We start from the raw sequence: 15,536 nt of genomic DNA on the forward strand, positions 1-15,536 counted from the left end.
TTCATTTTCTTCCTCAGGAAGTTGAACCAAGTGTTAGGTTTTCCATGTATTTCCTGTCTTTCGCTAGAGCAGGCTATTGTTGTACTCTCAATGCTCTCTTGTAACTCGACAGGAAAGTAAACGTTCTTGGGCCGGAGGTGAGAATTATTTGTGATTCTAAAAAGGTTTGGAGCTCTTGAAATCATAGGTTTTGCCAAGAAATGGGTTTTTAGAATTGAAATTGGGAGTTTAGACTTGAGAGACTCTTGGAGAATGTTGAGGGAGAGCCATTCCCAGGCATAGCTTTGAGAAATATTGTGCTTTTCAAATGCCTCATTTATTAAAGATAGAGAGATTTGTTAAAATTTACTGAGAAGGGATTCATAGTCAATTAATTCAATTTAATTATAATTTGAAAAATGCAGTCATATACCAACATGCAAACTGAATTAAAGACAGATTTAGATTTTAGTATTGATGGATTTCATTAAACTGGAAAATGCATTCTTTATAACTTTGAATTTTGAAAAGAAATTGTCTCAACTGTATGCCTACATGTACGATATGTAATTGTTTATTTCTTTAAGTTCATACATGTAGATATGTACATGTATTTAAGCAGACATGCTTGATTTCTTCATTCTCTGACATTGCTCCTACCAACAGGGGGGATTTAGGTAATTCACAACATAAAAACTTGTTCATTATTAATTAATTCAATTGAACTATAATTTGAAAACACATGTACCAACAAGCAAACTATGAATTAAATTCAGAAAGCAGATTTAGATTTTGATATTGATGGATGTCATTAAACTGGAAAATGCATTTTTTAAAAACTTTGATAAGAAATTATTGTCTTAACTGTATGCTTGCAATATGTAATTGTTTATTTCTTTAAGTTCATAGATATATACATTTGAGCAGACATGCTTTCTTTCTTCTAGGGCTGGGACTAAAACCCGGGTACCCGGGTCCCGCCCGGAAGCGTCGGGTACCCGGGTAGAAAAATCAATACCCGATACCCGAAAATTGCTCACCAGTATAACGTACATTTGATTTGTATTGCGTAGTGTAAGACATGATTGTAAACTCATCACAAAAGTACACAAGTCTCATTTTGAATCTCACCTATTACCCTCGAAATATCCATAAATATATTAGTTTTTCAAGTGATGATGATGTGACTGAGATCGTTCAATCGTCGCCATGTTTCTTTTGCAGCGCAGTGACGTCATCCAGCCACTGCGACGCAAGCCAATTTATGAATGAAAATATAGTAAGCATGCGCATTGCAACTTGCAAGCCTCAGCCCCACGCAGTATTCCGTCAAAACAAGTCTGCAATACTCTGTCACCTCGTACCAAAATCGACCTAGAATTTCACTTTCCTTTATTTCATATGAATTATGAAAGGTATTCTCAGAGGATCTGTTTTCTCACCGATACCACGCAAGTAAGCAAATTTTATTACTTCTTGCTTTTCCGTCAAAATCTTACGAAGTAGCGTCGATGTTGCATCGTGTTTGTGAGTTTGTAGAATCTATCGCTATGTGAACATAGTCAATTGATTTCCGGGTTTCGGAGCATACGAGGCGCCAGCCAATCACGTTCTTGATACCAGTTTCAGTTCATTATAAACCGAAAATGGTAACACGATCGTGATTGGCTGGCGCATTTGACGCTCCGAAACCCGGAAATCAATTGACTTTGTTCACGTAGCGATAGATTCTACAAACTCACGAACACGATGTAATATCGACGCTACTTCGAAAGATTTTGACGGAAAAGCAAGAAGTTATAAAAATTTGCTTACCTGTGCGGTATCGGTGAGAAAACAGATCCTCTGAGAATACCTTTTATAATTCATATAAAATATAGAAAAGTGGAATTCTAGGTCGATTTTGGTACGAGGTGACAGAGTATTGCAGACTTGTTTCGATGGAATACTGCGTGGCGCACGGGAGGCTTGCAATGCGCATGCTTACTATATTTTCATTCATAAATTGGCTTGCATCGCAATGGCTTGATGACGTCACCTATGGGGTTTTTCCACCAGTCATATTTCGAGCGACATGATTTTCGGGTACCCGGGTACCCGCCCGAAAATTACCACGGGTACCCGAAAAGAAAAAAACCCGAAAGTCCCAGGCCTACTTTCTTCATTCTTCAACAATGCTCCTACCAACAGGGGGATTTAGGTAATTCATAACATAAAAACTTGTTCATGTTTATTTTTGTTCTGTCTGATTAAATATTGCATATTCCAATATCAAACAAAAATACTGTAGCATTGTGCCAAAATTACAATAAAACGTGGAGGTGTATACTGTACCTGTTAAGATTTAAGGTCAAGTCTACCCTAGAAAAATGTTGATTTGCATCAGTAGAGAAAATTGATGCTGAAAATTTCATCAAAATCGGATGTGAAATAAGAAAGTTATGACATTTTAAAATTTCATTTATTTTTCACAAATTAGTTAAATGCATAATTTAGTAAAATGCAAATGAGAGAATCGATGATATCCCTCACTCACTATTTCTTTTGTTTTTATTGTTTGAATTATAAAATATTTCAATTTTTACAGATTTGACAAGAAGGACCAACTTGACTGAACATTAAAATGTTGAACATTGGTAATTCCACATTTTCAGGGAGGAATAAAACTTTGTATCTTACGACAATATTAAAGGAGAAAATAATTTCATATTATAAAAAAACAAAAGAAATAGTGAGTGAGTGATGTCATCATTTCCCTTATTTGCATACTGACTGTTATGTGCATATAACTATTTCTGAAATAAAGCAAAATTCAGAAATGCCATAACTTTCTAATTTTTCATCTGATTTTGATGAAATTTTCAGTGGTATGCTAGTTGGATTTTTCTCTTTTTATTCAAATCAACTTTTATTTGTTTGGGTGGACTTGTCCTTTAAGTACTGGGAATGGCCCACAGGAGGCAGTGGTACCATTGAGGAAAATATTGACTCTCTTTCAAATTTCCTCTGACCTCTCTTTTTCTTCCCATGACCTCTATTTCTCTTTCTGAACCTGTCAGTTCAAAACTACTTGTCAATGGGACACTTTTCATTTCATAGAAAAACAGGTCATATTTAAACAGGTTCCTGCTGATTTAAAGATATCTGTGATTCTGAGGGAATCACCATGAAATAGCATAGTGCAGTCACTATTTTTGAATTGAATGTATTTGTAAGAATTGAATTCTTACTATTTAGATAAGTACAGTACCTCAGTTACATGTTACCTTCCTGTTTTCCAAAGTGCCATTTCTAGGGTCAAAGAAATTAGCTCCCACAACTATAAGGACAAATATTTAAACTTTTTTGGAAAATGTTTTAAATACTGAACAAAGAAAATCAAATTATTAAATTCTTCAAAGAATCGCAAGTTCTTGTTTTTAGACTTGAGTGAGTACTTCTTGATGGTTTGAAAGTGAAAAGTTTATTGCATCTTCTTTGAAGACGGGCCCCCCTGTGGCAGTCAATGTAGGAGAATCAGGTGTATCTTTTGGGGAAAGTGCAATCAGACACCATGATTCATTCACTCTCATGCATCATCGATTCTCCTGTCTGATGCGGTCATGGGCCAAATATTCTGGGATATTGATACGTCTACATTGTTGATATGTGAGTGGGCACACAAACTTGGAAGTACATGTACACTGCTCATTTTCTCAGCTGACTTTTCTGAGAATGAAAGCTACATTAAACTTCAAGTAATACAGTTTTGAAGTTTTCCAAGTAGGGGAACTGGAAATGTGTGTGCATGTACATGTACTGTATGAGAATGGCATGATGATTAATTCTCGTCATCAATTTGTCAGATGGTACAGGTCAATGATTCTTTAAAAGTGAATTAGAACTATTATTCTTTAGGCCTGGCATGGCATCTGCAGACTAGGGGCAAATATCAACATACATTATAATCTCAGTGTCCATGTAGGCCTATGTGTTTTGAATATGACCCTTTAATCCTCAAACAAGGATATTACATTTGAGGATCTATCATGTGTTCAGGTCATGATAAAACTCTAATCAATTATGGAGAAGTGCAAATGGATAGCCTGATTCTTGCTCATCCTTGATTTCTTTAGTCTGTGGATATGGGCCAAATTTTCTGTCTGATGTTCTCTGTCAACCCTTGAAAATTGCTCAATCTCAAGATTCTAACCCGGTTAGCCCTAGAGATCTATTCATCTCAAAATTGAAGAAACCTATATGAACCAGTGTGTGAGAAATTACTACTTGAGCATGGAACATGATCTTGAAAGGACATAATAATTAATACTCTCCTTTTACATAGTGATCAGATAATAGCGCGTTATGTCTTGCCTCCTCACAGTATAGTGTTTGAGCTCCTTGCGATGGTATGGTACAAAAAATTATACTGATTCACTTAATATGAATACATGTCCAGCAGTATTTAATCCATCAAATCTCACTCTTGTTTTAACAAATTCTCATTGGGCCCAAGATTAATGAATAAATGAAATCCTACCGCAGCACTCGTGTCCTTTGGCAAGGCGTTTATCTACATTTGCCACTCTCCATCCAGGTGTAGTAAATGGATACCCTGTAGTCAGGAATTTCTTGAATGCTCGAGCGTCCGATCAGGGTATGCTTAAGCCGGGTAGTATGCACTGCTTAGAAACAGTAAGCGCTATATAATGTTGCATATTCAATAGAAGATACCCGAAAAATAACCTGCTTTATATTGCATCTTCATTACACATTATCTCAAGACTGTTTTGATTGGAATGATTTTTAGATCAGAAATAGTGGGATTATTTGAAGATTATGGGTGAAGTGGGAGAAGTGCATGGATCCATAATCCACATTACATGTGATTATCTCAAAAAGTCACAATAGAGAGTGAGCATTGCTCGATTTTGTTATTTGATCAATCTTTGGGATTGATTATGTTCCAAGCATGTGTGTTAAAATCAGGTGTAAACTCTTCATAAATCTAAGTCATGTACATTTTTCCCCTAATGCACTTTTGCTTCCTGAAGTACATGTATTTAAACTACATTATGTTATTATATTAATACCTGTACTTCCTTGTAATGAATAGCGCCTAGCACAAGAAGGCCTATTTTGATATTAAATAAGCCTTGACATGTACACATCCACATCCATGTAACTGCATATGAGTGTATGAAATAAATTAGGACAATGGTGGATTTCGCCTTTATCACAGCCCTTTCTTCACAAAATGGATTGCTTTGGGGTGGCCACCATTTCTAAAAAGTTATCCCAAGTTCTATTACATGTACAAACATTCAAGAATTATATCATAGTACCCTTGTATGATATTTTGACAGGGGGTCTACATCTTACAAGCTTTGCTTTTCAGTAGACCCCTTCACTTTTTTCATTTCAATGGTACGATTTAATCCTGCACTTGTTATGCAGTTGATGCATCTTTTCATTGTAAAAATGATTTATTATGAAATGTACTTTGAGGATTTGTGGAATATGAATATGTCATTAAATGGATAAATAAAATAAAAAGTTAGAAAATTTATATTCTACAAATGTAATATGCATTTACCATACTGTCGCCCTAATTGCTCGGTGTACGATTTAATCCTGCACTTGTTATGCAGTTGATGCATCTTTTCATTGTAAAAATTATTTATTATGAAATGTACATTGAGGATTTGTGGAATATGAATATATCATTAAATGGATAAAATAAAAAGTTAGAAAATTCATATTCTACAAATCTACCATACTGTAGCCCTAATTGCTCAGTGTAGAGGTAGGGACTAGGGAGAGAAAGAACGAGAGGTGCATAGTGATCGTGTGATAGAGAAATATCCTGGCCAGTGTATTTGTCAAAATCACTGTCAACATCTCTAATTTGGTGAGAGGCCTCCGTGTATGTATCTCCATTAGGAGAGGGGCACTGTGTGTCTCCATATAGACACTTAATGTACCTCACACAGGAACCAGCTTGGAAACATGTTTCTTTGACTACTCTTTCAGTTCAACAAAATGGTACATGTATACAGATACATGTTATAGACAAGTACTAAATACAGTGTACAAATTCAGCATTTATTATAATAGATGTTGGGGGCTACATTGTATGTGAAATTGTGATAGCATTTTGCGTCATGTGCAGGTTGGCTTGACAATTATCAGTTTGGTTGATTCGAAAAGGTATTGTGGATAATATTCTGAAAAATGATATTAAAGTTTCAGGCTATGGATTGTTTTTTCATCAAATAAGATTCATTTAAATATCAATCTTGATTAAATCCAACAACAATCAGGCAAGTATGTTACAGTCTGATTAAACACATTTGTTGTGTTTCATAGCGACTCGAGCGAGTTTAAGAACTAAACACTTTATTTAACAAGTATTGCTTTAGTATAAACATGGTTGTAGTAGGTATATGATTAAAGACTTTTATGGTATAGGACCAGAGTTTGCGAAAGTATGTCTTGTACATGCAAACTTCCTATGGAAGTCCTGCCCTTTAGTTTAAGACTGGGGACGAATACAGGTATACATGTACATCATGTAGTAGTATCTACATAGAGTTCATTTTTAGTGAGTCATGACATATAGGCCTGTTGATACTGATGTCTACTTTAAGAAACTGTCTCTTTCACCCTCAATCCTTCTCAGTAAGTGTACTCAGACTGACTTGATCTCCAGAATAACCGTGAATTTACAATGCCTCAAATACTCGATAATTATTTTATGCATTGATACCAAACCAAAGTAAATCATTTCAGGGAAGTTCTCACAACGTTACGAGCATGCCCAGTATGATCTGATTTGCAGACAAGGTGTGAGCACAAATGTTGCTAGGTCCAGATCCCACAGCAACTGTGCGCGGCTATACTTGCTGTACTTGCTGGTTTAAAAGAGAGTTTCCTTTTATAATAATAATATGCAACATACATGTATATGGCGCAATAACACGAATGTTTCTAGCGCTGCATAGTACTGTTACCCGGGGTTTAGCATGGCTACCCTGATCAGATGCTTGAGCAGTCAAAGAATTCCTACTGGGTGCCCATTTACTACACCTGAGTGGAGAGTGGCAAATGTAGTTAAATGCTTTGCCAAATGACATGAGTGCTGTGGTGGGATTCGATCCCTGGACCTTGTGGTCCAAAGCCCAGAGATATTTTCAGGTATTTTCTTGTGGGAATACATACATGTACAGGTAACACTATTTTCTGATTGGGCTATATCAGCATAAATTCCCTGATTAGAGGATATCTGTGCCTGTGACACAAAGGTTAGTGATTAAATCGCTAATATGTAAGAACATTCTGATTGGTTTCCAATCAGTCTAGGCGATTTCATGATTTATCACTAACCTTAAGTTTGTATTCTCGAACATCGAGTCAGTCTGAATATGCCTTATAATGCGACACCCTTAACTTTAGTAAAAGCTCTCCCTCTCTCTCTCGTTCACTAATTTCCAGTCAATCCCACTTCCTCTCCGCCGAGCATAAACACTCCCTCTTCTCTTTACCATGTTACAGATTCATATACAAGGACTATATTGGCATGGCGTGGAAGTGCCTTCTCGTCCTGACACTAGCGGTCAGTGCAGGGCAACTGTATAGGACATATGCACAATCAGGTAAGTACTGGCCCATGCAGGCCTTTATGTTGTTTTCTTGACTTACTGTAGATATGTTGAAAGTGGAAGATCATCCTGATAATAAGTTTGTACTAAAAAAATCAAGAAGATAGATTAGACTTTAATATAAAAAAATATTAATGGAGGTTTGATGAAAATCCATCAAAAAATATTTTTTAAGAGCAATAAATTTATAATCATTTTTATGAAATTAACAAGCTGTGCGCACCGGAATCGGTAAACTAGCTTAGCGGGGGTGATATAGGAGCGCCTTGAGCCCTAGTAAGGTGGATATGTGCGCTATACAAATCCTATATTATTTATTATTTTAAATTGTGGCGTCAGGTGCAAGTACCTCCCTCAGTTATCATGTTAATATGAATTCCTTTTTTTTTGATGGAACAGTTGATGGAACATTCTTCTGGAAGGGGTATGAAGTGATGTGTCACTTTCAATTTTTTAGAAAATGACATTTTTGGGGAAAAACATTTTCTGATATCAAACAATAGATTGTTGCTATCTTGCATAAAATTTTAGTTTCCATCCTCATTGTGTTTAAGAAAGCATTATCTTAATACCACTCTCTTATTAATGATACGTTTCAAGGACAGGTTTCTAGGATCTATTATATTTCCAAGTCAGTTAGTTTTGATTGATGGGAAATTATGCATTATGGATAGAAAGTGTAATGATATGATTAAGGAAAGACAAAGTACATGTATAGATTACATGTAGGCATATACCTTACATGTAGGTATACCATGCACATTACAATATAAGAAAGAATTTAATGAGAAATTATGTTTTAAAGTCAGAACTGGAAGTATAAAAATCTTCCATTTAAAGGCCTACTTGGCAAGTTTTTTTTTTAACTACCTAGTAATGAATGTAAGTTTAATTTAGTCTGTAACAGTTCCAATTTCAAAGGTTTGCTCTACAGGTATAGGCCCACTTTTCTTCTGTTCAGTTGATTTGAAGTACAAGAACATGTAGACTTCGTGCAATGTACATTGTGCAGCTACGGAGCTTGTATCGCCATGGAGTTCCGCAAATGAGTCTGCAGGATTTCAGACTCCTGCCTATTAATAGTTGCATGCTAGCCAGACCCAGTGGTTAACATTACTGTACACTGACAGTGCCCCCTGTGTTTCCCAAGATGTTCCCTTGTGAAGCCTCTCTGACAGAGTGTGGCTGTAATATATCAGGCCAGAGGCACTCTGTGATACCTGTATTATGGCTGGCTGGCTGACTGACTGGAAATGTTTCATATCCTGATAGGCTAGGCTTAATAGGGGATGGGAAGAGGGGATCTTACTGGCCAAGTTCAGGGGTAACTCACAAAAAAAGAGTTCTGTCTTTAAGCATGTGGAAGCGCCGTGGTGTAGCGGTTCTGACTCTCGCCTTGTAATCAGAGGGTCGTGAGTTCGAATCCCACCATTGCCTAGCGTCCTTTGGCAAGGCGTCAATCCACAATTTGCCACTCTCCACCCAGGTGTTAAATGGGTACGCGGTAGGATGCGAAAGCCTATGTAGTATGCCTAGCAATTGAGTCTTGGAACTCTTGTTGGAATGCTCCCCAGGGAGTGGAGAAGGTGCATACATTGTATGCGGGCATGCAAGGATCCGATGACCGGGGTAATGATCTGTAAAGCGCTTAGAGACGTCGTTCCGATGTGTTAAGCACTATATAAATGCGGAGTATTATTATTATCAAGTACATGAATATTTACAATGGAGGGAAAACCCATCGAATGCTTTGGTAAATTGTCAATTAGAGTAATTAGCATCTGGATGAAAATTTCACTGGGGGTTGGGGCAATTTTGTTCCTGAAGTGCTCAAAAGAGCCGTAATTTTTTGTGTGTGTCTGGTAACATCTTACCTTTCTACATGTAGGCCTACAGTGTAGTGGCCCTCTATTTTTTTTTTTGTTCTTGTAATTTTTATGAAAACTTGAATTGTGATGTTATTATTACTGCTTAGATTTTGAAAAACTTCATGTGGATGAAGCAATGGGTGGCCCCTCCCACCCATTGCTTCAGGTGTGGTGCTATATTGAAATATGAGAGGGGGTGGGGTAGCAGATATTTGATTTTGTTCCTAGACTCCTAAATCAAAATAAATCATCATGTAACACATTGCAAAAGTCATCTACATGTAGTATAACCATAAAAAAAGGGATTCATCGTCATGTCTTGTCACCCTTAAAGGGGACGTTCACCCTGATGATAAAAAATAAGGTGGAAGTTTGAGGAAAATCGATCAAATATTAAGAAATTTATTAGAATTTAAATTGTTTGATTTGTGATGTCATACAGGTAGAAGAACAGCTGCCCCATATGTTGTATGTAACATAAAACCCATAAATTTCAAATTTTTAAATGGTTCGTGGTGACTCATGTTTTTATGTCATTCAGGAGCGGGTGTGAAATGACTCGTCTATCGATATACATGTACTGAATACACAACACTATTTTCATTTTTCTGAGAAAATGACCTTTCTTTGATTTTTTGTCATAAGATATATAGGGAGGCTGCTCGCAAATCGTCGCACGCACCACGAACCCTCCTCGTGGAATAGATACAGTGCGCTATTTCACCATGATCGTCTTCCCTGTTACGATGCCCACTGTCGCGTAAATAATTCACTTCAAGAAAATATAAAGATACGGGATGAAGCTTTGGAACCTAAATTATCGAGCGAATTTGCTTTTCTTGTAGGAGCACTTATTGCTGGTTTTGAAAAAGCTTTTCTTTAAATGCGTTTTTTGCGAAACTTACTTTCGTATCGAAGTGCGTAGAGAGGACGGTTCGTGGTGCGTGCGACGATATGATGCCACAAATCAAAATTTTAATAACTTTTTTATGCCTTGATGGATTTTTATCAAACCTTCCCCAATATCATTTGTTATTTTTCTGCTATTTCACAATAAGCTTTTTTGTCTTGGTGAACTTCCCCTTTAAAGTCTGCAAGAACGATATTAACTGAAACTTTTTAAAAATGCCAGTTGTGATCTCAAAATGAGTTACATTGTAGAATAGAATCTAATAAATGACCAACCAAGTGTTTTTACATGTAGGCCTATACTATAATTACAAAAATATGTGCCAAATGGCTGTGGAAGAAAATGTGTAATTGCTGAGAAATGAGCGAAATAAGCATGGAATTCCATCAAACGTCAGGTATTTTTCCAAGCAATATTATTACACTGTCCCACATGTTTTTCTGTATTTGATTATCAGAATCATTGGTTGTCAGCTAAAAAATAATTTCCACAAAGATACATGTAAAGTCTTATGTACCAGATTTAGAAGACTAGATCTATGATAATATGGTGACAATCAATCTTGACTTGAAAGACTTTCTTCTGAAAATAGTTGTTTGCTGCACTACTTTCTTCTGCCTTGAAATTTGAAATGAATCTAAAGTTCAATTTTAGGCGTGTAGACATGACTGAGGCCCCCTTCATACTTAACAAAAAGTATGAGAATTTACAACCTTCATGATCCAAAGCATTTGTTTTACCATGGGCTTTACTATCTGATTATTTTACTATCCCTTATCATGCTGTCTGTGTATTGGAAGTAAAATATGCTGGTAGCCTGGTATGTTGTACATTGTGAACAATAGAAATTGAGTTTTAAAGGGTGTTCTATCTCATATATCCATACATGTAATGACCCTTATCCACATACATGTATCACAGCCTTCACAGGGCCTCTTTGAATAGCATTTTTTAATGATTTATACACATACATGTATGCAGGCTTCTGTCGTGTAAATTCTAAATTACACAATCCAAACTTTAGGCCTATACCGGTACCACATATTGAATATTTTGGATACTTCCTTGAGTACAAACCAGGCGCAGATCCAGCCGGATTAGGCACAATACCATTTTTTGGCCATATTATTAATGTACAATAGTAGGATTCTCAAAGACTATGTGTCTTTTTATCCGGCTGGGTTTGATCGTGATACATCTAGAGGCAACATGATTGTCCTTTAAATAATTCAATACAGAGCATGCAATCAAATATTGTGATGTCAATTTATATAGATTACATCTCCTCTTTTAATGCCAACGTACATGAAAAAAATACTTGTCTATACTAATTACTCTGTCAGTATGTTAAATGGCAGTTTGAACAACTGTCAAATTAGCACTTCTGTTTTGCCATTTTGTTAATTGTGTACTACATGTACCACTTGCCAATCTGATGAATAGACACAAGAGCCTTTTATACATGTATATTCACATTTAATGTATTTTTCCATGTTTGCTTTCTGTATTAACAGTGTTTTTATTTTGTATTAAGGAATTTTAGTTGTTCATCTGAATACTATTTCTAATCTCATGAAACAATCAAGTAATGAAGGTTTCACCTAACCAAAAGTTGATTTGAATTAAAAGAGAAACACTGAAAATTTCATCAAAATCGGGTGTAATTCAAATCAAGTTAAATGAAATTCTAAAGTTTCAGTCAAAACAGTTATATATGCACATCCTGGTCAGTATGTGATGAGACTGAAGATGTCGTCCACTCACTATTTCTTGTTTTTTTGTATGAAATATAAAATATTTATATTTTCTCCTAATTAATAATAATAATAATAATAATAGGCATTTATATAGCGCCATCTATCTAGAAATATTCGATTCTGAAGTGAAGTCAAGTGAATCTATATATTGTTATTAATAGTAATAATACTTCTAACAATGATGATACTATATATAATAACCAAATGAAAATAAAACAATAATATTAACAATAATGACAATAATACTATAGCAAACTATCAATAAAAGCAGTTATACAAATGAACAATATCAATGATGAAGATGATAAAGACCAAATACATGTATAATGATAAAATTAATAACTATACTGTATTATATATATAGAGTGACTCGCTTGTTCATATTTTTACCTGTTTACGTGATTTCTTTATTTTGACTATGCAATATAAGAAGTTATTATGAGATTAATCGCAACCAAGATCTTTGCTGTATATGATGTATTATTCTGTTCTCTCTTGTGTTATGTTCTATATTGTATGTCCTGCCTCAGCAGTATGATTGAATAAGCCAGGACCTGGGCTACTTTTACTTCCTTTGTTAATTGTGTTTGTAAACTACCATGTGATGGTTATATGTCATCTGATCCTTTATGAATATTGAAATAAAGTGATACAAAATCAAAAAATTAATTCCTCCCTATTATTGCTTCGGGGATGTGAGAGATCTCCCTCTCACATCCCTGATTGTTTTACATGTAATAATGGTTCAGTCATTTGGTCCTTATTGTCAAATCTATAAAAAAATGAGATAATTCAAACAATAAGAAACAAAAGAAATAGTGAATGAGGAACATCATCAACTGTCTCATTTGCATGTCATTGAGTTGTGCATATTTTGTGGAAAATAAGCGAAACTTTAAAATGTCATAACTTTCTTATTTTACATCTGATTTCAATGAAATTTTCAGTAATGATTCCTTGATTTTCCTCTATTTATTAAAATCAACATTTTTCTGGGGTGGACTTGACCTTTAACAAACTAAAATCACATCTTCCACAACCATCTTTGCTTTTTTTTATTATTCTCTTGTTTTACCCTACCGTAATCTGTTTATATTTCAAATCAACATTTTTCTGGGGTGGACTTCACCTCTAATTACTATACACTTGGTTTTTGCCTAGTGCATAGTGTAGAGTCTGGTGTAGTGAGACTACATGTAGATTTACTCATGTACTGAAGCTGTTTGTTTCACACAGAGGGGGGATTTGGAGTCTAGTTTTCTCCCTATACAGTACATGGAATTTAATTTGCTAAAGTGTCAAATTTGAGTCTGCTTTACATGTATACAAGACTGCCAACAGTTCATCCGTCATTCATGTAGATGTATGCATTTTCTTGTTTTGTATAGTTTGTGCGTGTTTTTGTTTTTTACAAACTTAGGAGTTGTTTAAACGAATTTGATAATGAATCGCAAATTTCTTACTCTCTTTTCACTTTGCATTCCCTACTTTTTAAAATCTTCTTCCAGCATCTACATGTAGCGATGCCAAATCTTGTGGGGAGTGCATATCACTAGATCCATCCTGCGGTTGGTGTACATTACTAGTAAGTATTGAAAAGAAGGCCAGTGGTATTATAATCAATGAAAATAAACACCACAATGTAACAAATAAGGATGTACTTTTAAACCATCAGGCAAATGATGATGTAACCATCCAACATTATTTACAGGAAATGATAGGCCTATTAATTTTCAAATTTTGGTCTTTAGGGAGAGGATTTCATTACATTTTTTTTTTTTTTTGGGGGGGAAGGGGGTAATGTTTTATGTGCAAGCCTGGTTACATATGCAAAATACATTTCTATCTATATATCATACGAAAAGTGAATAGCAAATTGTGATTCCATACCAGGGCCCTGTCTTACAAAGAGTTACGATTGATCCGATCAATCATAACTCTATGGAAATCCATCAGTGACATAATTTTTTTCTACGAAAAACTTCCACAATGTCCTCTGTATGCAAAGAGAAGCGCAGTGAATTTTCAAGAAAACAATGAATGCATGGCTCTAGAAAATATTTTGAACAAACATGCATAATAGATATTGACGTTGGTGGCCATCCATAGTTACGATCGATCGGCTAAATTGTAACTCTTTGTAAGACAGGCCCCAGGCAGGGGCTGCGGAACAGTTTTCAAAGGGGGGGGCTGACCATGCAAAAAATCACAAGGATATGGTAATTTTTACGTTCTTGTACACAGATTTGGAAAAAAGTGAGGGGCTGAAGCCCCCCCCCCCTGCTTCCGCAGCCCCTGCCAGGAGTGTTGTTTCCTGGCTTTTATACGATACACCCTAATGATGTAATCATCCAACAATATTTACAGGAAATGATACCAATTTTCACACTTGGCCTTTGGTCTTTGTGGAAAAGGTTGAACTAATATTTTTAGCTGATTCCATACTTGGAAAGTATCTTAAAATATGTACATAGTACTTGAAAAAAAAATCAGATATTTTCATTTTAATTAGGCACCGGATCAAAATAAATTTACCCCAAAATGCACATTTTATGTAATATATTCAACATCAGGACTACATGTATTTAGGGTATTTTTTGTTGTCATGTACATTTATTGATGAATTGGAATAGTGATAAGGCACTTCTGGGGAATTTATCCCTACACTTTAAAATAGGCTTTAACAATATGAAATAATGATTATTTCAATTCAAATAATCTTTATTTTGATACAAATCAACATGCAAATAAAGCATTCAATCCAAACTTTGCAGAGTAAACATTCCGGGTGTGAATATAAAAGAAGCATTGAAATAAAATCAAAGGATGTTATGAGTCAACTTCCAATCTGACTCAAGGTTTCTTCATTAATGAGCAGGATTCGGAGCTCGCTAATTTCACTTTATTGACACACCCAATGAGGCATTTATTAGCTCTGCGGTGTGGGCTGTGTTTAGTACTGTATAATGACAGCCAGTGTATTTCTTAATCATGTCCACCTTCTCATTATAGGCACACAAAAATGTAAATAAGGGTTACAGATGAATTGATGTCTTCAATTGAAACCCATTACAATAGCAGTTTTCTTTCTTTATTTTTTATCTATATTTTAACTTTGCATATGGAATGGAATACATTCCTTTCATTATTAAAGGTCAAGTCCACCTCAGAAAAATGTTGATTTGAATCAATAGAGAAAAATCAGACAAGCACAATGCTGAAAATTTCATCAAAATCGGATGTAAAATAAGAAAGTTATGACATTTCAAAGTTTCGCTTATTTTCAACAAAATAGTTATATGAACGAGTTTGTTACATCCAAGTGAGAGAGTCGATGATGTCACTCACTCACTATTTCTTTTGTTTTTTATTGTTTGAATTA

The 15,536-nt window shown here is 35.3% G+C and overlaps 1 protein-coding gene across 1 annotated transcript in view; it reads left to right on the top strand.

Annotated features, from left to right (window-relative positions):
- Nucleotides 1–15,536, top strand: part of LOC121426396 (integrin beta-1-B-like) — a 73,054-nt gene that overhangs the window by 16,670 nt on the left and 40,848 nt on the right. Inside the window, exons 2-3 of the mRNA XM_041622684.1 lie at nucleotides 7,513–7,613; nucleotides 13,663–13,739. Of these exons, the coding sequence (XP_041478618.1) occupies nucleotides 7,538–7,613; nucleotides 13,663–13,739 (153 nt within the window). The 5' untranslated portion in view covers nucleotides 7,513–7,537. The remainder of the gene's footprint in view (nucleotides 1–7,512; nucleotides 7,614–13,662; nucleotides 13,740–15,536) is intronic.

Source organism: Lytechinus variegatus, chromosome 13 (assembly GCF_018143015.1).
Source record: "Lytechinus variegatus isolate NC3 chromosome 13, Lvar_3.0, whole genome shotgun sequence".
Lineage (NCBI taxonomy): Eukaryota > Metazoa > Echinodermata > Echinoidea > Temnopleuroida > Toxopneustidae > Lytechinus > Lytechinus variegatus.